The sequence below is a fragment of the Hydra vulgaris genome, chromosome 08, assembly GCF_038396675.1.
Source record: "Hydra vulgaris chromosome 08, alternate assembly HydraT2T_AEP".
In the NCBI taxonomy this organism is placed as follows: Eukaryota; Metazoa; Cnidaria; class Hydrozoa; order Anthoathecata; family Hydridae; genus Hydra; species Hydra vulgaris.
The window spans coordinates 62,788,507-62,813,788 of NC_088927.1; the positions used below are offsets into that span (position 1 = coordinate 62,788,507).

The 25,282-nt window shown below is 25.5% G+C and overlaps 1 protein-coding gene across 1 annotated transcript; it reads left to right on the forward strand.

Annotated features, from left to right (window-relative positions):
• Positions 1 to 713: 713 nt before the first annotated feature.
• LOC100205781 (phosphoribosyl pyrophosphate synthase-associated protein 1) lies at positions 714 to 23,554 on the forward strand. The gene is made up of 12 exons (XM_065804137.1): positions 714 to 995; positions 5,857 to 5,909; positions 10,326 to 10,392; positions 10,553 to 10,629; positions 10,752 to 10,847; positions 11,792 to 11,907; positions 14,055 to 14,110; positions 20,134 to 20,294; positions 22,352 to 22,411; positions 22,767 to 22,837; positions 22,938 to 23,084; positions 23,155 to 23,554. Exons 1-12 carry the CDS (start codon positions 925 to 927, stop codon positions 23,311 to 23,313), a joined length of 1,134 nt encoding a protein of 377 aa, XP_065660209.1. The 5' UTR covers positions 714 to 924; the 3' UTR covers positions 23,314 to 23,554.
• The last annotated feature ends 1,728 nt before the right edge of the window (positions 23,555 to 25,282 follow it).

Consider the following 25,282-nt stretch of genomic DNA (forward strand, 5'->3'; position numbering starts at 1 on the left):
TCTCGATACTAAATTTATTTTTATTTTTTTTATTTATTTTTATTAAAGAAATTTTCGCTGGATTGTTGTGACCAGCGCCTTCAGCTTTAAAGTTTTTTGTTTTGTTTTTTTGTATCTTATTTTTAAAACGGCAGTTTTATTTTATGTCAATGTGATGGTATATATATATATATATATATATATATATATATATATATATATATATATATATATATATATATATATATATATATATATATATATATATATATATATATATATATATATATATATATATATATATATATATATATATATATATATATATATATATATATATATATATACAGTGATACTGTTAATATATTCATATCAATAGCAAATTAACAGATTTAAAAACAAACAGGAAAACATCATGTTGAAATGTGATTCGTTTAAGTTGTTGTTCCAAGGGAGTTAAAATATTATGGGGAAGTAATTTGTTTCGTCGACAGGGGTTTTCATTCATTCATGAATTTATTTCAAGTGGAGTTAATCTATTTTGAAATATAGTAACTCCTCGGGTAAATTTTTACGCTACGGGAGTTAATTTATTATGGGGGTTAATTTATTTCATGACACCGGCAGATGTAGTTTTGTCACACCGATAAATAATTTTACTATTGTTAATTTTTTTTTCACCGTTATTTATCTCTCACTTTAGTACAATAAATCAAAATCGGTGCATTTCCCTTGTCTTAACGTAACAACTAAATTTATAAAGTGCCGAAAAACTGTACAAGATTGTACGATTTCTTTGAATTATTTTAAATAGAATATCAGAACACATTGTATTTCAAGCAGAAATACATTTGCGATCACTGTTTCAAAACGGCAAGACGATACGGGCAACCCATCTTCTCCAAGGCCTCCTACTTTGGAAAGGCACAAGGAGCAACCAGCATTATGGGAGAATCTAACATAGTATTTTTCTCTCTAAAGGGTACAGATTTACCTTTAGCAAAGAATGTTGCAGCGTAAGCCATTTTACAATGTTCTAACAGTTTTACTGTATTTTATTTTTTACTTTTTTCTTTAAAAAAGTTTTTTTTTTTATCTAAATTTTGTAGAGCCGGTCTAGAGCTAAAATTGTATAATATAAACATTTAGAGCTTTCTAATAAGTTCAATTCTTTCTTATTGACTAAAAACTGACTACAGAAAGACACAAAGTAAACATTTTATTAATTTATAATAAAAGTTCAACTAGTTTTTATGATATTATGCACCCTTGCAAAAGTATTATTAATTTTTATTACTATTAACCTCATAGTTGAGTAAATATTTTTGGTTTTGCTTTTGTAAGAATATATATTGAAGTATATATTCTTTTAAGGTGGTATTTTGATAATAATTTAATGAATAACATTTTCAGGAGGGGTGCATGTCCGTGAAAATTTAATAAAACTCATAGATGAGGATTCGAATACAAGGAAGATTCCTTACCTAAAAATGCAGTTAAAATATTTTGATATAGGAAACCTATTCTAGGGGCTAAAAGTTAGCACATTTACATTTTTATTTCAAATTTTTTTTACACCTATTTCATCTTTTACATGTATTTCAAATTTTGAAATAAATTTTAAAAGAAAAAGCAAACATCAATATTCAGACAGATTTGTTGAAAAGATTTGTTGAAAGCAGCAGTATCTGATGTTGTGATTGTACCAAATCTAAATGATTTTATTGCATGTAACTACGATTCCTTTTAGTGGGTTGGCATGATTGGATATAGTTTGTAGAGATATCACTCAAACTATATCCAAATTAAGTATATACAACTTCGTAGTCTAATTTAAAACTTAATTTAGCCACCAAGATGATATCTGTTGGGTATTATTGTCAATTTTAATTGTGTTAATCAATGTAATCAAAGAGTTTGATACCCCCACCTCCCTGGTTTTTAATTTAAGTTTGTGCTTTAGAGTTATAGAGTTAAGAGAGGGTTGTAGCCACAACAAAGTAGCCTCTTTGATTGCCAATAACAAGATAATGACAATTTTTTTTTTTTTTTTGGCTGCAAGCAACCATTATTAGAGTTAAAAGTTACTTATGAGTAAGATGAAGTAGATAAAGCAAGATAACAATTAACAGATGATTTAAAAGATTGCAAATTATATAAATCAAATCCAAAGAACTGATGTTCAAGGAAAAGCACTAGACGAATAAGAATTTTTGAGCACTTAAAAACAGTCACAGTAAAAGGATGAAACTTAATTGAATGACAAGTAACACAAAAATGAATTTTAGTAGATGGCACAAGAGACACTAGCTCTTTAGAGCACTGCCCATTATAGTATTTATAGAAAAAAGAAAGCAAAGCAACATTACAGCGATGTGACAATGGTTAGAGTTTGGCTGCAAGAGCAGGTCTAACTATGTTTACAATGCATTTTTGCACCTTGTCTAAAAGAGAAAGGACATCATGTGAAGATCCACTCCAGATATGGGAAAACTATTCCATACAAGGTTGGATTTGAGATTTATAGGGATAAAGAATAGAATTCAAAGCAAGAAAGTGGTGAGCACAATAAAGAAATGTTGCTAAGGTTACCAATTATTGCAACAATCTAGATCTTTCTATATTTATGAATGGTAATGTACTAGATGAGCTATCTACCTTAGCAGATGCTAATTTTGAAATGGATTTGATTTATGGTTTCAAAGAGAGATCAGAAGTAAGAGTTAATCCTAGAAGACAAAGGGTAGAGGACTCATTGAGTAGATTGTCATTCATATCTGGGTTAAAGTTCACCAGACACTAAGAGCCCCATGTTGTAGCAGAAGTGAGATTCTTTTCAAGCTAAAATGCCTCCTCCAAGCAATCAGAGAGTGTTGGCTTTTTTTATCAAGATAAAAATAAATGGTAGTACCGAACAATGCCACCTAAGTAGAAATTCCAGGATCGAACATTGAGGAACTCCTGAAGTTTCAGGAAATGAAACAGAGTGTTGTTGATCAAGTACAACTTTTATACTAAAATTGGCAAGGAAGGATTCAATAATCTTAAAGATGTTATCTAATACACTGTAAAAAGAGAGCTCATAGAGAAGACCAGCATGCCAAACTTTATCAAAGGCTTTTAAAATGTTGAAAGCAATAGCTTTAACCTCTCCACATCTATTTAATGCACGAAAAAAAAGTTTGCAAGAATTCTGATATTGCTTCGTCATTACTGTTAACTAAAACTGGCTTAAATTGCTTATTTATTGTATTTTAAGTGTCTGTTATTTCTGTTTTTATTTTTTTTATTTTATTCTTGATTGTACAAGTTTGGGATTTAATGTTTTGTTTTCTATTTATATATGAGAATAAAAGTTTTGGTACAAGTTTTTCTCTCTTTACTTAAATCCAATTCGTATTCTTGAGTTGACTTTTTGATTTTTATTATTTTTTTAATATTAGCAACAGAAAATATTTAAAAAAACGCAAAACATCTAAATTGTCTCCCTTTGGCAGCTTTAAAAATGTTAGGAAAACTTTCTAATAATCGTAGAGAAAAAGAAACTCCAAGTTTAAGACAAAAAAAAAGTTAGATAAGTATTTTTTTAATAATTTATATATGTACAGGCTTTGTTTAAAAGCTTAAACAGGTGCGCCATTTATGTACCATTTAATATAAGCAGTAAGCCATTTCGCGTAAGCCAGTATTTATCATTTTTTAATATTTAAACAAGTTTAAAGATATATGATAAAATAAAAGAAGTAATTAACTTTATAAAAACCACTTTTGACTACTTTGTTATAAAAACCACTTTTGACTACTTTGTTATAAAAACCACTTATGACTACTTTTTTATAAAAACCACTTATGACTACTTTTTTATAAAAACCACTTATGACTACTTTTTTATAAAAACCACTTTTGACTACTTTGTTATAAAAACCACTTATGACTACTTTTTTATAAAAACCACTTTTGACTACACTTTGAATGACTATTACATAAAAAAGTTTGCATAAAAATGACGTTTAATATTCGCACTATTTAAAAATTTTGAAAATAGTATTTGTGAATTTTTACATTTGTAAATAATACATTTAATGTAATAAGTTAAAATAAATAAGTTAAGAAAAAATAAAGAAACTTTTTATTATTCTGACTTTTCCATCAAAAATGTTCAGCAAAAAAAAATGGTGCTATTCAACGACCGAAAAGAAATCATATTAAAAATAAAACATTAAAAAAACTTTTATTTATCATCTTGCAATAGCAAGAATATTTATTTAGACAATTTCTCATAACAAACAATAACGAAAAATAATTATCTAATTTTTTAAAAAAAGGTAAAAAACAAAACAATAAATAATTAGCTAAAAAATATTACATGTTCAATTTTATTTTATATTAGCGCCTCTTTTGATATTTTATTTTTTTTGTTTGTTTTTTTATAATGACTGGTTTAATCAAAAAAATGGAAAAACATTGTTACAAACTTTAAAAGGATCCCAAACCTCCAAGACATATTGTGTTCATATTAAAGAAAATGATTAAAAAAAAAATGTTTAGGCTAAATTTTTTTGATTAAAACAAAAGAATAAATGCACACTGAGAAAAACTAACGTTTTTATTTTAGTAGAAGCTCGCCTTCTCCATTTTGTTGTAGGCCAAAAAGTTAGCGTAATATACGCCACAATCTACAGACTTGATAATTTATTCAAGCGTATTTTATTCCTAAGAGTTTTAATATATAACGTCTTTGATTATTTTGTTTGTGTAAAAAAAATCAATGGCGTCATGTACTACAACTCTTAGGAATAAAACGCGCTTGAATAAATTATCAAGTCTGTAGACTGTGGCTCTGTTTTCTAATATTGTGGGTTCTTCGATCTTCCATCCTTAATAATATTTTATATCTATATATATATATAGATATATATATATATATATATATATATATATACATACATACATATACACATACATACATATTCATACATATTTTTCCTAGTCGGCGTTTACTAGGACTTATTTTTTAATCCCATTAACTACTTTTTTTTTCATATATATAGTTTTTATAAATATTTTTATTTTATGTCTACTTTTATTTATACATATTTAAATTTAATTTTTGTTATAAAAATATATTTTTTATAATTATTTTTGTTATTTTTATTTAATTATTATATTTCATCTTTATCATATTTAATTATTGTATTTTTTATTATTATATTATATATAATATTTTATTATATTATATATATTATATTTTTTATTATTATATTATATATATTATTTCATCTTTTTCATGCTTAATCATTATATTTCATATTATATTATATTATTATATTCAATCTATTTACAAAAATGATGAATTACAGTAATATAATCATATTCAAACTTTGTGCTAACCCTAAGTCTGACCTTGATCCTGACCCTAACCAAACCTTCATTTGATGTAGCAGTACTCTTTTTCACTTTGTATAAAAGTTGCTTATGGCTACATTTTTTTAATATAAAAAAACAATGCTTACTTGGACAAAAGATTTATGGATTGACTAAAATGTCCCCGATAATGCTAATGTCCCAGTTAGATAAGTGTTTTTTAGATAATTAAAAAAACACTTATCTTTTTTTCATCTTAAACTCTCAGTTTCTCTATGACTATTAGTTTCTCTATGACTATTAATAAAGGTTTCCTAATACTTTTAAAGCTGCCATAAGGGTTTAGATGTTTTTTGTTGCTGCTGTTGTTGTTTTTTTACTAATTACTGCTCTGTTCTATAAGAACACTATTTTGTAGAATACACTCTCACAATTTACATATATACAAAAACAAACAAGTAATTTTATTATTCTGTGTACACAGAACAGAAATACACAGTAACTTTTTTTTAGGAGATTGAATATTTCACTTGGAGTAATGGACTGTGGCTTCTTTTCAAATCAAGGTATTTTTGTAAAATAATTTTTAAATTTATGTTATTTTTTATTATATGTTATCTATGTTTTATATCACCATATAACATAAAATACTTTATATGCAACCCATTTTATTTGTTGTTTTTTAATTTACTGATATACTGTATTCTGTCTGCAACAACTTACATTTAATTGGTGTTTGTTTAATTTATTGCCACATGAAGATAAAACTACTGGAAACCAGAGTCTACTAATCAGAAAGCTGTTTCCAATCATTTTGATTGTTCATTGAAGCCCATTTTGATTATTTTATTTTCTCTTTTGTCATTTGTCCCAGATTTGTTTTGCTTTATTTTATTTTTTTTTAATATGTATATATGTGGTAGTAGTATAGTGGTAAGATGCTCGCTTCATAAGCGAGTTCTGAGTTCTATTCCCACCACATCCCTGGTAGTACTGTGCTCAACTTGTTTCTTCCCGCAGCGGCCTTGTTCGTCAAGGTTTGTGTTTCGGAGTTATAGAGTTGAGAGAGGGTTATAGCCACAAGTAGCCTCCTTATCTATAGTGGCCTTCTTGGCCTTGGGGAGGTGAATTACAATATATATATATATATATATATATATATATATATATATATATATATATATATATATATACTAGGGTGGCTCAGAAAACAACATTTTTAAAAAATGTCTGATGGTACCCCCTAATGGTGTTCTATATTATAAATTAATATAAAACTAAAAAATTTTTTGAATATATATATATATATATATATATATATATATATATATATATATATATACACACACATACAGGGTTTGAAATAAGCGCCGGGCACTGTGCGGCACTTGTCCAGTAAAAAACGACATCTATCGGTCATTTTGTCCAACATATATTTGATGTGCATTTATTTTCTAATCATTTTAGTTGTTTCAAAATTATTAATAAATTCAGTATTGTATATAAACTTTATTTCTTGGACTTTTTATTTTTTATACAAAACAAAATTGAAATTAAACATGTGGCTTCGTTAATAAAATACATAATTTTTTTGAATTAACTCATTATTTAAAAGACACCAAAGCATTACATTTTTTTGAATTAAATAAACGCCCAATAAGTAGCCCAGTTTTTATCATTCATATTAAAATGTTGCAATTAGTTATTAATTTAAATTTATAGTTTAGTATTTATTTTATTTTTGTCGGATGGTTTTTATGAATTTCAAACAAATATTTTAGCTTTTAAAACCCCTTTTAAATTTATTTTATAAAAATTTTAACGTAATAGTCATTTTAATGCTTATAGAAACCAGTATTTTTTATTGCACTATTAGATTTGAGTTGTTATGTAAAAACTCAAATTTAATAGTGTAATAATTTCTTCTGTATAACTGAGTTGTTATGCAGAAGAGTATTAGGTAGCTTATGTAAAAAATTTTGCTATTAAAAGTGTTTATAAAATTAATCCTAGGAAAAGTTTGAAAAGATTTATAAAAAAATACATATTTATATAAATGTAATTATGTATAATATTCTTTGATAATTTAAATAAAATGGATTATTGTAAACATAATTAATTTGTTACTTTGTTTAATAAAGTAATAAGTAAACTTAATAAATTATGTATTTAATATATTTACATAGTAATTTATTTATTTAATAATTTCATATTTTTAATATATATTTTCATTACATATTTATGTATTCAATATATTTACATTTACAAAGCATTTCACATAGTATAGTAATTTTTAAAAAATGTAATATAAATATATTTTCTTTTTTAAATTTTTGTTTTTTGAGTTTAGATTTTTTCTTTTTCTTAAAGATTTTTTTTTTGTTAGTAACTTATGTTACAAATGTATATATGTATATATATATATATATATATATATATATATATATATATATATATATATATATATATATATATATATATATATATATATATATATATATATATATATATATATAAATATATAAATTGTTACATTTGGGAATAAAAATGATTCTTATGCCAACAAATACTTCACTTTTAATTACTTTTGACTTTCATCCAACATTTCCGTGTTGTCAGAAAGTTAAAACCATTATTACAACGCAAATTTAATTGACCAGAATGTTTTTAAAACACTCTGAATGTTTTTAATATTATAAACAATGTTTTTATTTTTATTTTTTTTAATAAAATGTGTTTATTTTTATTTTTTTTACTGTAAATCATGCATCGAGTGTTGCTACATCGACTATCTTATAGCCTGACTCGCAACAAAGTGCTGCTACATCAACTGACAAATAGCCTGACTCGCAACGGAGTGCTGCTACATAGACAATCTTTTAGCCTGAGTCGCAAGGGAGTGCTGCTACATCGACTGACAAATAGCCTGACTCGCAAGGGAGTGCTGCTACATCGACTGACAAATAGCCTGACCCGCAAGGGAGTGCTGCTACATCGACTGAGGGTTTGGTTGGGGCAGGCAGTCTATCATTATTAAAAAAAAATTCCGATCTTGCATTTTAATTTTTACTTTTTGTCAACAAAATATGGAAAAAACTTTCGGACAACATCTAAGGGTTCTATATATATATATATATATATATATATATATATATATATATATATATATATATATATATATATATATATATATATATATATATATATATATATATATATATATATATATATATATATATATATATATATATGTATATATATATATACAAGGTGGCCCATAAGTCACTTTACATTTTAGAAATTAAATAAGTTTTTCTAAAATAGCTGTAATTAATTAATTCTTTTTTTATTACAAAGTTTGGAGTCTGTAAGTTAGTTCTGACTGAGTTACGAAAGATAATGTCTCTTAAATAGCCTCCATTCTCAGCTTCGTATGTTTGCCTTAAGTTCTTGAATAGTTTGGGGCTTATTTGCATACACTTTGTCTTTGAGATATCCTCAAAGCCAAAAGTCTAGTGCTGTCAAATCAGGAGCACATGTAGGCCATTCAAAATCGGAATTATGAGAGATTATCCGATCCTGAAACATAGCAGTTAACAACTGCATTGTGGCTCTAGCGGTATGTGCAGTTGCTCCATCTTGTTGCCATCAATACCCTGCCATGTTTGCTAACTGAGGTTGAACAAAATTCACTAGCATGTTTCAATATCTCTCAGCAGTTACAGTTACAGCATTTTGAACCCTATCTGATGTTACTCCACACCATGCTGTGACTTTAACCGGGTGCAATGGACTCGCATGATCTTAGCGTAGATTTTCTGTGCCCTAGAATCTGGTATTCTGCTTATTCACATGTCCATTCAAATGGAAATGAGCTTCATCTGCCATGGTCAACTTGTGAATAAACTCATTGTTATTTCTTGCAGTTCTCTGAAACCTGACAGCATAATTTAGTCGTTTTTGAAAATCTGGTGGTTGTAAAGATTGCACTAATTGAACCTTGTAAGTGTTCATATGCAAGTCTCTTTGAATGCTCTGCAGAGAACTCCGTGAGATACCAAATTCTTAAGAATGCCTTCAAGTGGATATGCTTGGGTTCTCTTCAATGCTACAGCTTGCAGCTTCAGTATTTTCAGTTGTATGTACTGAACGACCTCGTCCACTTCTAGAACTATCACTTACAGAGCCATACTCTTGAACACGCATCACTAGGTTCGATATTGTAGGCTTACTAGGGGGATGTTGAACATTGAAATGGCGCATATACGATCTTGGCATTGCAACAATTGACCGTCTATTTTCAAAGTTAAATTCAATTATCTTCACTCGTTGTTCTGTTGTAAACTTGTCCATACCAAAAATCTCCAAAGGTTATATTTTTTAGTTCTAAAAAGAGAAATAGAAATATATTAATAGAAAAAAGTTATTTAGTTTTAAAACTGTATAGTGACTTATGGGCCACCTTGTGTATATATATATATATATATATATATATATATATATATATATATATATATATATATATATATATATATATATATATATATATATATGTATGTATGTATGTATGTATATATATATATATATATATATATATATATATATATATATATATATATATATATATATAAATTAGTAAAAACACTTATCTAATTTTTGATTTCTTCTACACTGTGTTTCACCATCAGTAGGTTCATCAGGAATTTCTGCCTGATGAACCTACTGATGGTGAAACACAGTGTAGAAGAAATTAAAAGTTAGATAAGTGTTTTTACTAATTTATTATTGCTCTGTTCTTTTAGAACATGGAGCACTCTGTTTGTAGAATACACTAACATAATTTATATAAATATATATTTATATATATATATATATATATATATATATATATATATATATATATATATATATATACACATATATATATATATATATATATATATATATATATATATATATATATATATATATTATGCGTTTAGAAACTAAGCTTACTATATCTTCATCAGTACGAAATAAAGATGTATATGTCATGCAAGTAATACAAGGGTAATTTTGTTATACTAAATTTATTTAAATAAAATTTTTAGAGTTTTAAAAGTGTAAAAAAGTAAATTAAACCTTAAAAACACAATACATTTTTGTTGTGATAATTATCATTATAAACATTTTATATTGTTATTATTTATTTTTAATTGTTATTTATTAGAGAACCTAATGATTGTATCATGGAACTGCTAATGATGTGCTATGCATTAAAAACAGCGTGCTGCAGAAGAGTAATAGGTAGCTCTTGCTGTCCAACTTTAAGTTGGTTATTGAATTAAGTTTACTTTGCTGTAATCATAACATTATTTACACAATTTTTGTTGCCAATAATTTTAGTTTTTAAATTGCATTTTCAACAGCTGTTGTGCCATACCTTCCTTATTCAAAGCAGAGTAAGATGCGAAACAGAGGTGCTATTCCTGCAAAACTTTTTGCTCAGTTACTATGCAGAGCAGGTAACTTTTAAATGTTCTTTATTTTAATGATATTACAACTATTTTTTATGCCTATATACAAATGGCATAGGAATAAAGTTGACATATTTAAACTTTAAAGCGACTTAAAATAACTGGCTAGGACTTGAATGTATTAATTGATTAAGGGTTTAGGTTCAATCAGTAATTTTGTTTGTAAGACATAAAATATTAGCAAAAAATTTTTCATTTTCAATATTCTTCTTTTTATCATCTTTTTATAAAAATTTAAGGTTGACACTTAAAACTGTTAAAAGTATATTAAGATGCCAACCTTATTACATCATCTCATGAGCTTGTTTGTTTCATTTTCTTTTGAATAGAATACTTATTCTATTATCTCTTGATTACTAATCGTAATCTTAGTTTGTAGAGGGTATTTTTTGTATAAAAAATTAATGTCTATGATTTCACAATTATAAGCATGGCTTTCAGTAATCTTATTTTTATTAGTAAGATTATTATCTCAGGTTTATGAGCTCTTGTATTCACAGTTAAATTAGGTGTTAGCATATTGTGGATATTTTATTTGGATTTCAAAAGAGTTTTAAAAATGGCTATCATTTGATTGTTTTGTTAGCAACTTGTATTTTCTTAATAAACCTATAATAGCAGGTTTTGAAATTTGTATCTATTACACACATATAAGCAAATTATAAGCAAAATATAAGCAAAAGAGAGACTGTACTACAGATAAATGACTTCCAGAGGAGGGACAATAGTTGTGATAATTCCAAATTAAAAATAAAGGGCGCTTTACAGAGGAAAAATGTGATTTGTCCTCTTTTACATGAGACAAGCGATCATTTTTTATATCTCATTGTTTAAACTTTTATGTGACTTTTATTGTGATTACAGTTTTTACAATTATACAATTAGTTGTTATAAAAAGATAATTATATTTGTATCTTATCTATAATATCTAGGTATGGATCATATGTTAACTTTGGATTTACATTCAAAAGAGGTACAAGGTTTTTATGACTGTCCTGTTGATAACCTGCGAGCATCACCTTTTTTAATTCAATGCATTCAAGAAAGAGTAAGTTTTAAAGTAATTTCTCTAATGTCAATCAAACTTTTTGTTGTCAAGTCAACAAAATTCATTTGTTGCTAGTCGCACTTCTAGTTCAAACATTTTCAGGTTCGAATGTTCAAATTTTACCATTTAAAAAAAAAAGTTAAAGTACAACCTGTTTCATCTAAAAGTTTGAACATTTATTTAAAACGAGTTCTTTATTTTCATTCTTTAACAGTTAAACTAAAGCCTTTTTTTAATGATGACTTTTAGATTTTTTGTTAATTTTTGTTGTAACAGATAACAATTTTAAATAACTTAATATTAAACAGCTATAACAAAGCATTTAAAGACAAAACACAAAATTGAAATTCTTGAATGTAATAACTTGTCATGTGAGACTGCAAGAAACATTCCTGTTGCAAAAATACTGCAAATTGAAAAATTTTTTAAGGATGACCATAAAACTCTTTAAATTGTTAGGCAAATAACAGCTATTAATTTTAGAATTTATTGCATTTCAAGTTAATTTGGTCAAGTTAATCAGGTCAATTTATTGAACTTCAAGGTAATTTGATCAGTGATACTTTAATAGAAAACAGAAGGTATATTAACTTAAATCTGAACCACAATAAAGAATTTCAATCAGGATTAAAATGTAAAAAATCCAAGGTACAATGCCAGCAACAAAAGTCATTAAATTGATCAGTGGTATACTTAATTTATTTAATTTAAATTGAGGAATTGTAGCTTCTGTTACTGATTGAACTAGCTTGATAGAAAAATTGGTCAAGACACTAAACATGAACATCAAATTTGTTCAGAAAAAAAAAAAAAAAGCTTTAGTTTATGATTCAAGGACAAGATAGAGCATTACTATTGATTTTCTTGAACCTTTTTTGGAGGTGCAAACAGTAAAAGTAAATATAGTTCTGATTGGTATGTTTATTGATTTTCCTCTACCTAAAAATGAGCTTGATGACATTAATAAACTTTTTGTTGCTTTAAAACCACTAAAATTAAATATTAATGCTCTTTCGAAAGGAGATGTTGATCTTTTTTATTCTGAAATTATAATCGAATTAACAAGAAAACCTGATGAAGCTGATATATCTTTAAGTCAACTTGTTGAACAGCTGTTTTAAAAAAAAGTCATTGAAAAAAAAAACATTGAATTAATTCCTCTCATGAAATAATCTCATTCAGTCATTAATTTAACCATCTGATGATAGCTTTAATGATGACAAGGCTGTCATCATTAGAGCTATGGTAACACTGATGGTATAACTGATAACATGAAGAGTAGCAAAACTAAATTCAGCTTGACAGCTCAAACTTTTTATTGAACAATTAGAGGATGAAATGAAATTTGACTATCAGGAAATTGGATTATACCATTTTAAAAAAGAAATTGCTGTTAAATCAAATTTAAATGTCAAAATGACTTGAAAGTATTTACTCTTTTATTTACATTTTTTGCTTTAATTTTTTATTTGTATTTTATATTTTGTTTTTTATTAGTAATTTTATATATATATTATATATTATGATTATATTTCCTATATTAAATACTTATGTTAAATATTTCTAAATATATATAAACCGTATTAAAATTTTTCTAAACATCCTTTTTATTCTAACGTCTAAAAACTCAGAAGTGTTTATGTCATTTTTTTCCAACTTTCATAATTTAACATGGCATTATGAATCGGACAAAGAGCAACGAATTAGATTCAGATTAATACAAAAGGAATTATTGACTTTTGTAAACTTAAATCATCTTATTTGTTAGAAAATTTACTTAAGAATCGTTAAATATGCTTTTTTTTAAATTGAATTCTTAATCGAGTAATAAATATCCAATTAAAACATCTTTGTATTAAATATCATTTTAAATTTTTCAAGCATTTAAAATATTATTTTTTCAAATATTTTTTATTTTATTTAGAAAAAGTATTTTATAATTTTGAATATAATAATCATAAAATATTATTTGACACAATTATTTGAGAAAACCAGTCATCCCCATGCTGCCAGGCGGTCATGAGGTTTCACCCCTGATAATAATAGTAAAATCAATCATAATAAGGCAAGTAATAACATAAATTATAATAAGGCAGGTTTGTTTAAAAAAAAACTTATTGTATAAATAAATTTTATAACTAATTTAGATTCGTAGATATCAAGAAGCAGTTGTTGTTGCAAGACACCCAGGGTGTGCCGCAAGGTCAGTATTTCAAAAACTATTTATTACATATTTATTAAAACATTATTTAATCAAACAATGAAAAATGAAAAATAATTTTAAAAATTTTAAAATTTCAAATCAAAATATTTAAAATTAAAATAGCAAAAATCTTAAAATGGTTCCAAAAGTTTTTTTATAAAAATGTAAAAAAGTCAGAATAAAAATTAAAAAAAAAATTTAAATATTATAAAATGTATGAATTACCAAACTCTAATTAAACAAATTGATGAAATCTGTATTCAAATATAAGCTTTATTTTGATCACCAAAAAATACAAGAAGCCCAAAAGTTTACTTATTTATCTTTAAGTATGGAAGATAGTTCATCATAGTAAAAAACCTTTGCTGTTGAAATTATATTAACTTGAAGTTGTTCTAAAGTATGGAAAATATTACATTATTGTAGACAAAACCTTGAAATTAAAATTATATAAACTTGTAATTAAATTTTGTTGCTAAAACAATTTGTTTTTTTTTTAATACCAATTCTTGATGTTTTGCTTTAAAGCAAAAAAACGAACAAGTATATTGTATATTTGAACTTTATACTTTAATAAATATTTGATTCAGTATTTTGATTTAATTTTAATTGATGTAATATATTTATTATAAAATTTTTTTAATGTGACATTGTTTTAAGGGTTTTTTTTTAAAAAAAACTTTTAAAAATTTAAAAAAAAAGTATTGGCTAAAGTTTTAGTGTTTCTTCAAAATTTAATGAGGGTTTGTTTAGACTCTATAATTTTTTTATCATGTGGTTTATATTGCTATATATATATTATTATTTCATATGGTTTATATTGCTGTACATTATTAGTTAAAAACAAAACCTCTAAGTTAATAATTTGTTAAAATAAATTTATTTCATTCATTATCAGTCACATGATTAGTTTTGTTTTTACCTTCTTGAAACATTCTTAAATTTATTTATATTATTTTTTTAAATATACTTATAATATGCGAAATACTTTATTATGCGAAAATACATTAATTTTGATCTCAATAAGATTGCATTTTTTTAAAAATTAAGCTAAGTTATTTTTAATTTTGTAGATTTTAAATAACAAGTTTTCCTGCATAGTTTAAACATGCATATACTCACCTGCATAGTTTAAAAATTTAGCTTGTTAATCACATGAGTTGTGCTAATTTTTTTTCTTTGAATTACAGTTACTGCAATTAAACTTGGAATTTTATTTAAAAAAATTCTTTTTAAAAAATACCACTAAAAAAGTCAAAATAGCATGCCCTGCATGTTAATTCAATCTCCATTTTGTATTATTATTTAATATTTCATTATATATTGTATAATTAATACTTTATTATATATTGTATAATTATTATTCCAATATATATTTCACTATGTATAAAAAAAATAAAAGGTTTAAAAATAAAAAAAAAAAATTTATTAGTAAAAAATTGAACACATATATGCACATGTATTATATTATTTAATTTTATTTTTTATATGTAAAACAAATAATTGAATTTTAAATATCACATACAGTTAGTAAATTTTATATTACATACAGTCGCATACTTTTGAATTCAAAAAAATTCAAATTGAAATTATATCTAATTAATAAAAATTACAATTACCACAAAACCATTTACCAAGTTTATAAGCCATCCATTCACAAGTCATGGGTTGAATAATTTATATGGTTTAAGGATAGACAAAATATGGAACTAGCATAAGCTCTATGGAACTAGCATAAGCTCTTTCTCCCATAGTTAAAACTGCTCTTTTACCAACCTTATCGGGATGCTTTCCTGTTACACAGTCATTTTCAATTTCTATCACTAAAATTTACTGAAATAAAATGACTATTAAAAATAAGTATAGGAATGGTTGGTATGAATAAATCTAAAAAGACCAATATTTTATGGGTTCGGACAGCTAGTAATAAAATGTATATATGACCATGCATATAATTTTTTTTGTTGACAACTTGACCACAGCTCTTTGCAAATCTTGAAAAACTGAGTGTTTAAAAAATGTGACCATTATATCTCAGTTTTCCAATTGAACAGATCAAGCAGTCACAGTGAGAGTCTCAAGCTTCTGGTCAAAGATTTATAGTCACAAACTTATAAAATGATGGGAGTGTGATGTCCTCTCCACTTTCCTTCCTTCTTTCCTTTTCCTTCAACAGTTTTCATAAATTGACTTTAATGATGATAAAGTGGAACTTTATCATCATTAAAGTCGATTTTCTCTTTCAGAGATCTTTCAGATTTAATGCTAGCTTTTGCTGACATTTACTAAAACAAAGAAAACCGTTTTCCTGTATTCTTGGTGGTTTTTAGCAGTATTTTGCTAAATAATATTCGTTAGAATGAGAAAAAATCTTTAAAATGAAATTATTTTGCCTAAAATTACGACAATTGGAGCATAGGAACAAAAATAACCACAAAAAATCCCTTGTTGAGTAAAATATTATTTGAAAAAAAAAGTTTTATTATAAAAAGGATCATGATTTATAATTAAGTTATAAATTTCATGAAATTGTATTTTATTAAGTCTAGAACCCCCCTCACTTTATGAACATTTTACTGTTTTAGAAAGAAAAAAATTTCAACAACATAAAATAAGATGCGGTGGTAATATGTTTTGTGTGTGAATAAATAAATGTAAACTTAAACTAAAATAAAAAATAAACAAATCATAAACTGAAAAGAGAAATAAAAAATAAAAAACTTAATTAAAAAACTAAACTAATAAAAATAAAAATCTTAACAAATGATAAAATAAATAAACTAGATAAAACAAAAGAATAAAATTAACTAATGTCTTTATTTTAACTTCAAAGTGTTTTATTTTATAGAATTTAGATAAAGTTGAAGTTCTAAAGTTGTTTTATCTTGAGATAGTTATAGTTATATAATATAATATAAGTTGAGATATAAGCTGTTTCATTAGTTGTCTTATTATTTATTGTTGCATTATAGCTTAATTACTTCAAAACTTAATTATTTAAAAGTTTGATACTTTGGTATTTTTTAATGTCTACTATGAAAATAAAACATTAAAAAAAATCTGTTATTAGGATTTGAACCCTCATTAAGCCTTCCCAGGAAGCGTGTGCAGTCGCACGCTTTGTTCGTCCACGTTTAAAGTAATTTTTTAGACAAACTGACCACGACAGTTTGCATCTTTTAACTTATAAAGCGTTTCATGAACTTGCAGCAAAAAGCTAAACTTTACCTACTGGAAAGAAAAAAAATCCTATAAAAAGGAAACAAAATTGTAACAAAATATCAAGTTTAATTAAATAAACTAGAAAATTTAATATTTAAATAAATAAGTTAGAATAAAAAACAACTTTTTTATTCTTTTTTTTAGAGTCGTTGTTGAAAAAAACATTTTCTTTTATAACTGTTATAACATTTTTATAACTTATGTAACATTTGAAAAACAAATTTTAAAATTGTCCATGTTTCTAGCGCAAATTTTAAAGTATTTCCTTAATATACTGACTGAAAAAAGACGCCAAAAAGATTGGATATCACAAATATTTTAATTTTTGTTAAATTTATATCTACTCTTTTCCTCGACTTGTATCAATTTTGGTAATGGAAAATTCAAACACCCTAAAAATAAGAAAACAAAAACAGTAAAATATTTAAGTATATTATATTTTTTACAACAATTTTCTTTTTTTAATATTTGGTTTTCACTTATTTTATTTTAGATTTTCTATTTCGTTCTTTTCTTCTTTTCTTCGAGTATTGCTGTCTTATTCTCTTTAATTTTTGTTTTAAATTTTCTAAATTTAAACGTTTCTTGTAGCTTTATTTTGTTGCAAATTCTTAAAATGCTTACTATATAAAAACGTGGTCAAGTTATCTAAAAAATTATGTTAAGTGTGGACAAAGAAGGTGTGCGACTGCACGCGCTTCCTGGGAAGGCTTGCTCATCTAATGCCAATATAACAGTTGCACCTTGCCAGCTAAATGTAACAATAAATCAACATAAGCCCTACAATAACATAGTTATATAGGGAAAATATTTAACTTTTAAGGTTCAGTTTATCCTTTATTTATTTTATCATTTGTAAAGTTCATTTCTCTTTCCAGTTTATGGTTTCTTTACTTTAAATTTCTCTTTAAATTAGTTATTTCTGCACATTTTTTAAATGCACAGATTATCAAAAAATGCAAAAAAAACGTGATCAAGTTGTAAAAAAAAAAAATTTATGGGTGGTCATATAATGCATACAGTTGCATGCGTCTCCTGAAAAGGCTTGATATATAGTTAAATATACATAAATATTTAACATATTTAAATAACATCAAAACTTGTGTTATACATTATAAATCGAAACTTACTAATGTTTTGAAAATTCCATTTTTTAGCTTAATGGTTTAGATTAGGAAGTTTTACTTTTCATCGAGTTCAAAATCAAGTTTCAAACTTGTTCACAAGTTTGATTTTTATTAGTTACAACATCAATTTGCATAGTGTTGTGTATGTAATAACGCTCTTCTTTTAAGGCGCAGGCGATAGGGTCGGTGATTCAAGTCCTCCTCAGGGAGTTTTTTTTTTTGTAAATTTTAATGTTTGTGTCTTGGAGGTCTGTGTACAAATGTTTACATAATGAAAACCTTATTTGTACAGAACAACAATTGTACATTCTGTACACAAAAATTAAAATCCTTTTATTTTTCTCCTTGTTGATAAAGTAGTGTAACCATGTAACCATGTGGTTGTATTAGATATCTAATTTTTAGGCAGGGCTAACAGGATTGTTGGTTCAATCCCTCCTCAGAGTGTTTATTTTTTTAATTTTAATGTTTTTTCATTAATTATGATAAAGAATATGTTGGCATTATATAGTTTATATTAAGCCAATATTATTGTAAATCAATATTTGCTAAATATATATATATATATATATATATATATATATATATATATATATATATATATATATATGTATATATATATATATATATATATATATGTATATATATATATATATATATATATATATATATATATATATATATATATATATATATATATATATATATATATATATATATATATTGCGACCAGAGCTTTGGCTAGCCTTCCCCTGATTTTGATTCCCCTGATTGACACACCCTGATTTTAAATGGGAGGGAGTTTAAATGGCCCTTTTGGAAATTTTAGAAGCTTTTTTAAGAATTTGAGGTCCTGATAACAGGTTGTTGTTATTGTGTTGTTGTTTTTTTTTGGGGGGGGGCCTCTAACCCAATAGCCATTGCACCAATTACGACATAACAATAAAAATGCTACATAACAGTGACTCGCATTGTGAAATACATTGTTAAAAACTCATTGTAAAGACTAAAAAGTAGAAAATAAAATGAAACAAAAATATTTACTAAAAAATATAATCTTTTTTGTACTAAAAAGCAGAAAATAAACTTTTTAATTTAAATTAAATGGTTCAGTAAACTAAAGATTAACATTGGTATGTTTCGAAATGAATCTTGTGCAGACTTGTCAATCTTTAGTTAACTGAGCTATTAAATTTAAATTAAAAGGTTTATTTCCCGCTTTTTAATATAAAAAAGATTATATTTTTTAGCAAATTCTTTTGCTATATTTTATTCCTATTGACATTAGTTAGTTTCGCCCATGGGCTGTTCTTATACAAACTTCTATACAAACTTCTTAAATATACTTATAATACAAAAGGTAGGCAGCTTAAAAGCTTTATATCTCAAATAATACAAAGTTGGTTGCATTTATAACTGGAGTATAATTTATTTTCCCATTATTTGATTTAACTTTGATTATTTATTAAAAAATGGTTTCAAAGTTTTTAACATAGCAAACATCTAAAAAAAAATTTTGCATATTGATTCGATTGACACTCTTAACTTTGTGAGAGTTAAAAAATTGATTTTAGCACAAAATGATGTCACATATAGTGATATCATGAAAATTGTTGTTTTTGCACATATAGTGATGTTACATATAGTGATATAAAAAGTTTTTTGTTTTATTAGAGCCAATGCTTTTGCTGAGCGTCTTCAATTAAACATAGCTGTTCTACATGGGGAACACATACATGAAGACTCTGATCTTTGTGATGGTAGGCAGTCGCCTCCTGCTATTCGTAGAAGTAGATTTACATCTGAAAGTAGTGCAGAATGCACAGTTCATATAGGTGAGTTGCTTATCAATTAAAAATTTTAAAATGGTTGTGTATATTGCTATAATGTTGATTGTGTATTGCTAAATTAAATGCAGCATAATATTTAAAATTATTAACATAAAAATTGTATTAAAAGTATTTTAATACAATTTTAATGTTTTAATATTGTATGAATGAGATTAAACTTGTATGAATATTTCTTTTTATGGAGATCCTAAAAAGATTAAATGATCTTTATAAAAAAAGGAGAAAAAGAAGTTCTTAGAATAATTTTTTTAATTTTTCTGCATGTGCATTTTTTTGTGCTTTTTTTTTCATCTTTTTTTTAGATTAGAAGCAGGAATGAAAACATTTGTTTCTTCTTATAGAGCTGTGCTCCTCTCCATGATTTTTTTTTTCTTCAGCTGCTAATTCAAGTCATAATCTTTTTTTTTTTCTCATAAATTAGATAAGTTGTCCTCAACATGCTTCTTTTTTTCTCTCTCTCTCTTAAGAAACTCTTAAGAAATTATACATATATTCTTAAGATTTTCTCTAATCTTAAAACTTGTATTTTATCTCAAAAGGCGCAAGGTAAATGAGATTTTGGAAATTTGTTGATTTTTAATGAGCACACTTTTTCTGGAAAAACATAAAGTCTTCATTTAGAATCAAACCCATTCCTCTTAACAGCTATTATATTAAGAATAAAATATATAATTTATAAAAAGATAAATATATAAATAAAGATAAATAATAAATAAATTAGGTACAAAATTTGTTTATAAGATTAGAGTTCCTCCATAAAGTTCCTATGCAGGTATTGGGAAGGGTTACCCAAAAACGTATGGATATATACAAGGGGGAGGGTGTGTCAAATACAGCGAGTGCATATGTGGTTTTATTATCTCTCGTACTCTATTTCTCCGAAAACCTGATTCTTTTTTTTTTTTCAGGTTAAAAAAAAATCAATATTATTTTATGTAATATATATATATATATATATATATATATATATATATATATATATATATATATATATATATATTATATATATATATATGTTGAATTAACTAAAAGTTTTTTTTGTTTTAAATTTTTTGAAAAATTTATGTGTTAGGAAAGAGTCGATTTTGTAATAATTAATGCATAAGTATGCATGCGGGGGGGGGGGGGGGTTGTTGAAAAAAAACAGTTGCATATATAATTTATGGATGCCCCCTAACAGTTATTAAGGTAATTTGTAATTGTAAAGTATGTTAATTTGTTGTCATTTATTCATACTTGTTTTTTAAGTTATTTTTTACTTATACACTGCTACATCTTATAATCTAGACACCAGGAGTGTTCTAATTGTCTTGTGATCTAGGCAGCAGGAGTGTTCTTACAGTTTTGCAACAGTGTTTTTTAGAACTATTTTAAACTGGTGTTTATCTGAATCTTGTTTTCCTTTCTGTTGGAATCATGTCATTTCAGATTTTTTTTAAACTTTAGAAACCATTCTGAGCCAATACCACCAAACAAATGTAATGTTTTGTTTGTTAGTATGAACAACTATTTTTTTTAAAGTGTGACTAAGATGTAGCAGTTAGTTGTAAGGGAACCAGGCAGTTATTAGTTGATTGAAAAATTAGTAATTATAAAAAAGATTTTGTTTATAAATCTATTTTAAATAACCTACAAGAATCTTTGTCGTGATTATTTTCATAAAGCAATAATCTTCATTAAGTTTGTTTGATCACAACGTTGCAAATAAACTCACAAACAAATATACTACCTGGAAAAAAAAACTGTAAAAACTTTTTTACAAACTATATCTTACATATATATATATATATATATATATATATATATATATATATATATATATATATATATATATATATATATATATATATATATATATATGTGTGTATTAAATCAATTCTTTCATGACGATCTTTTTTTATATATCAAATGCAATCAAAATTTCCATCTGCTAACTTTCAAGTTTTTTTTTTCAGTTCTGGTTTTATTTATTTGTTATTTTCAGTTGTTCAAGTGTTATTTGTCAAACTAGTTAAATTTGTTACTCTTTCATTTATTTGTAGGTGATTATGAAAACTATGGAAGCGAGCTAAGTACTACATACCTACTTAATCTTGAACATGGTATTTTTTAGAATATTAAAAGAGTAAAATATTATTTTTAGAATTTTTCAACCTTATTAGCAACAGATAATTCTTTTCTATTATCTTTTATACTATAATATATGTTGCTTATCAGGTAACAATATTTTAAGGAAACAAAAAAAAAATTTTTTCAGGTAATGATATAGTTGGTAATAAATTATTATTAATTACATCTAGTAATTGTTTTATGTACGCGATAGTTCAGTTTTATTATTATTTTTTTGAAGCTGCTCAATTTAATATACTAAACAAGGTAAGGTGCTAAAAAAAATGATTAGTATTTTTCTTTTTTATTGGTATTTTTAATTTAAACTTTAAAAAACATTTTTTCAAGGGTTGCCTACCAAAGTTAAGAAGCCTTTAGCTATTGTTGGAGATGTGCGAAATAAAATTGCAATTATTGTTGTAAGTAACAATAACAACAAAAATATTTGTTTTACTTTGATTTACAATAACAATGATAATAAGTTATTATTATTTATATAAATTTTTTCCCTTTTTTTAGGAAGATATAGTTGATGATGCCACGATGATTGTAGATGCTGCTCTAATACTTATCAATGGCGGTGCTCTCAGCGTTTATGTTGTCGCAACGCATGGTCTTTTTTCTGGAAATTCACTAAAATTAATAATGGATTCAAAAATTGAAGAGGTTTTAGATTTAAATTCGTTATTATGAAGAATTTATTTAAACGTGTTAGTAATATTTAATATTTTTTTAGGTCATTGTTACAAATACCTTACCGTTGGAGCACATTTTAACCAAGTGCCCTAAAATTCGACAAGTCGATATAAGCTCTGTTTTATCGGAAGCTGTACGTCGCATTCATAATTGCGAAAGTATGTCTTATTTATTCCGAAATATTCCACTCGAAGATTAAGTATGAAGTCATCATACATTGTCATGAATCTGTGAGCAACATTTAAAGCAAAAACTCTCCTACGTTTTTATATATTTGTTATATAGAATATGTACCTAATAAATTTTATATAACGTACGTGTTAAACTGTCTATTGTAAATAACAGAAATCTTTGAGAGTTTTTTGAAAGATATTCTGGTTTTTAGCATAAAATATATAATACGTTTTTATTTTTATTATAAAGTTATTTTTGAATAAAAACTTTGACTTGTTATTTTTGTTTAATTACACTTAAAGTTTTATAATTAGTTAAATTATTATGTTAAAGTTCAACATTATCCTAAAATTTTTGATAGACAAATATTATATAGAAGTTCATTAAAAAATTACCGTTCCACGTTTGTTTTCACTCGGAGGAAATAATATTGAGTTTTATTCGTAATGGTATAGTAAAATTTGTCTCAAATTTAGAAAATAAACGATCACAAGTTTCATTTTTATTAAAATGTGCGTCAAAATTAGACATAAGTATTATCCGAGTAAATTAATAGGAATCCTAATTAGAAATCTTAAAGAGTAGGCTCGTATTTCTTATATATTCGTTCAGAGTTTAAAGTTAAGATTCGGAAAGATCTAAATGGCTTAAGAAACAGTTTAATATATTCTGACTACGCCACAATGTCACAATTTATGCATTTTGTTGCATAATTTTGTCATAGTGTGTAACCTCAGTAATATTTTGAAGATTACATACTTAAAATAAAACTTTAAGAAAATACTTTTTTGCTGCAATATAACTAATGATTGACACCCGTTGACATTTTGTCTAATATTTATTTGAACTATATTATGTTAAAATCGACTCTCCGAAGTTTACAAAGAATACGTGCAGTTTAGGAACTTGTGTTGATCTACTTGATTTTGTGTTGATCTACTTGAATTTTGTGTTGATCTACTTGAATTCAGTGCAATAAAAACAATGGCTCTCATCTCATGTTTAAGGTTTGTTTTAATGGTGCTACTGGTCAAAGCATTTATAAACAAGTTTTATTAGAACACAACATGAGTAGAGATTTAAAATGTGAATAACCGTTATTTGTTACCTGTCTAGTGCCATTAGATTTGACTGGATTTAACAACAGTAATGAAAAGTTGCCTACTTTGAGAATTCAAAATTTATCGTCAAAAGCTTACTGCAGACCCTTAAGACTTCCATACATAAAAGAGTCCAATTTTGCACATTGTATATTAAAAGTAAATAAGAAAGTGGCAAGCATGATCTAAAGAACATAAAGATATTTGTAACTAAGCAGAAGCTTCAAAACTGATTTTATAAACAAAATGAGAATTGTTGATTTCCCCAAAAGTGGTTCTCGAACAAGGCATCTCGAACATCGAACGATGGCAATACTTCAAGGCCTGCTTTTGCAACATATAAACAAACAGCTGAGGTTCTGGATATTGATCAAAATCTTATATTCAGAAAAAAATACTGATCTGATCAATAGACTTCTTGTTATTTGATCGCTGCGTAAATCAACATCACACCGAACCTGTCAAGTATAAGATTTAAAAGTAGTAAATCAAAATGGTAAATCGCAAGAGGTACTCAATGATTGCAAAATGGTTGACAAGTTGAGTACAAGACGTAGTTTAAATATAACCACGCTATTACCTACTTAGAAAAAAGCAATATCTATCACAGAAAATAAAACTTAGCTGATTGACATTCTTTGTGAGCAATTAGAAGACTTTAATATAACAATAAAGGACTTTATTAATGTCTTTTGATAACAGGTTTATCAAAAGTTTATTAAAATCACTAGAAATTTTATTGGGATTCTATAACTAATACATGACATGATAAAAAGCTATAAGAAAGTTGATGCAATAATTACTCAATACTTATTTTACACTGATTTGCGTTAAGCTACAATTGCAACATTTATATTCAATGTAGCTATTCCTACTTTTGTTGCTCTACTGATA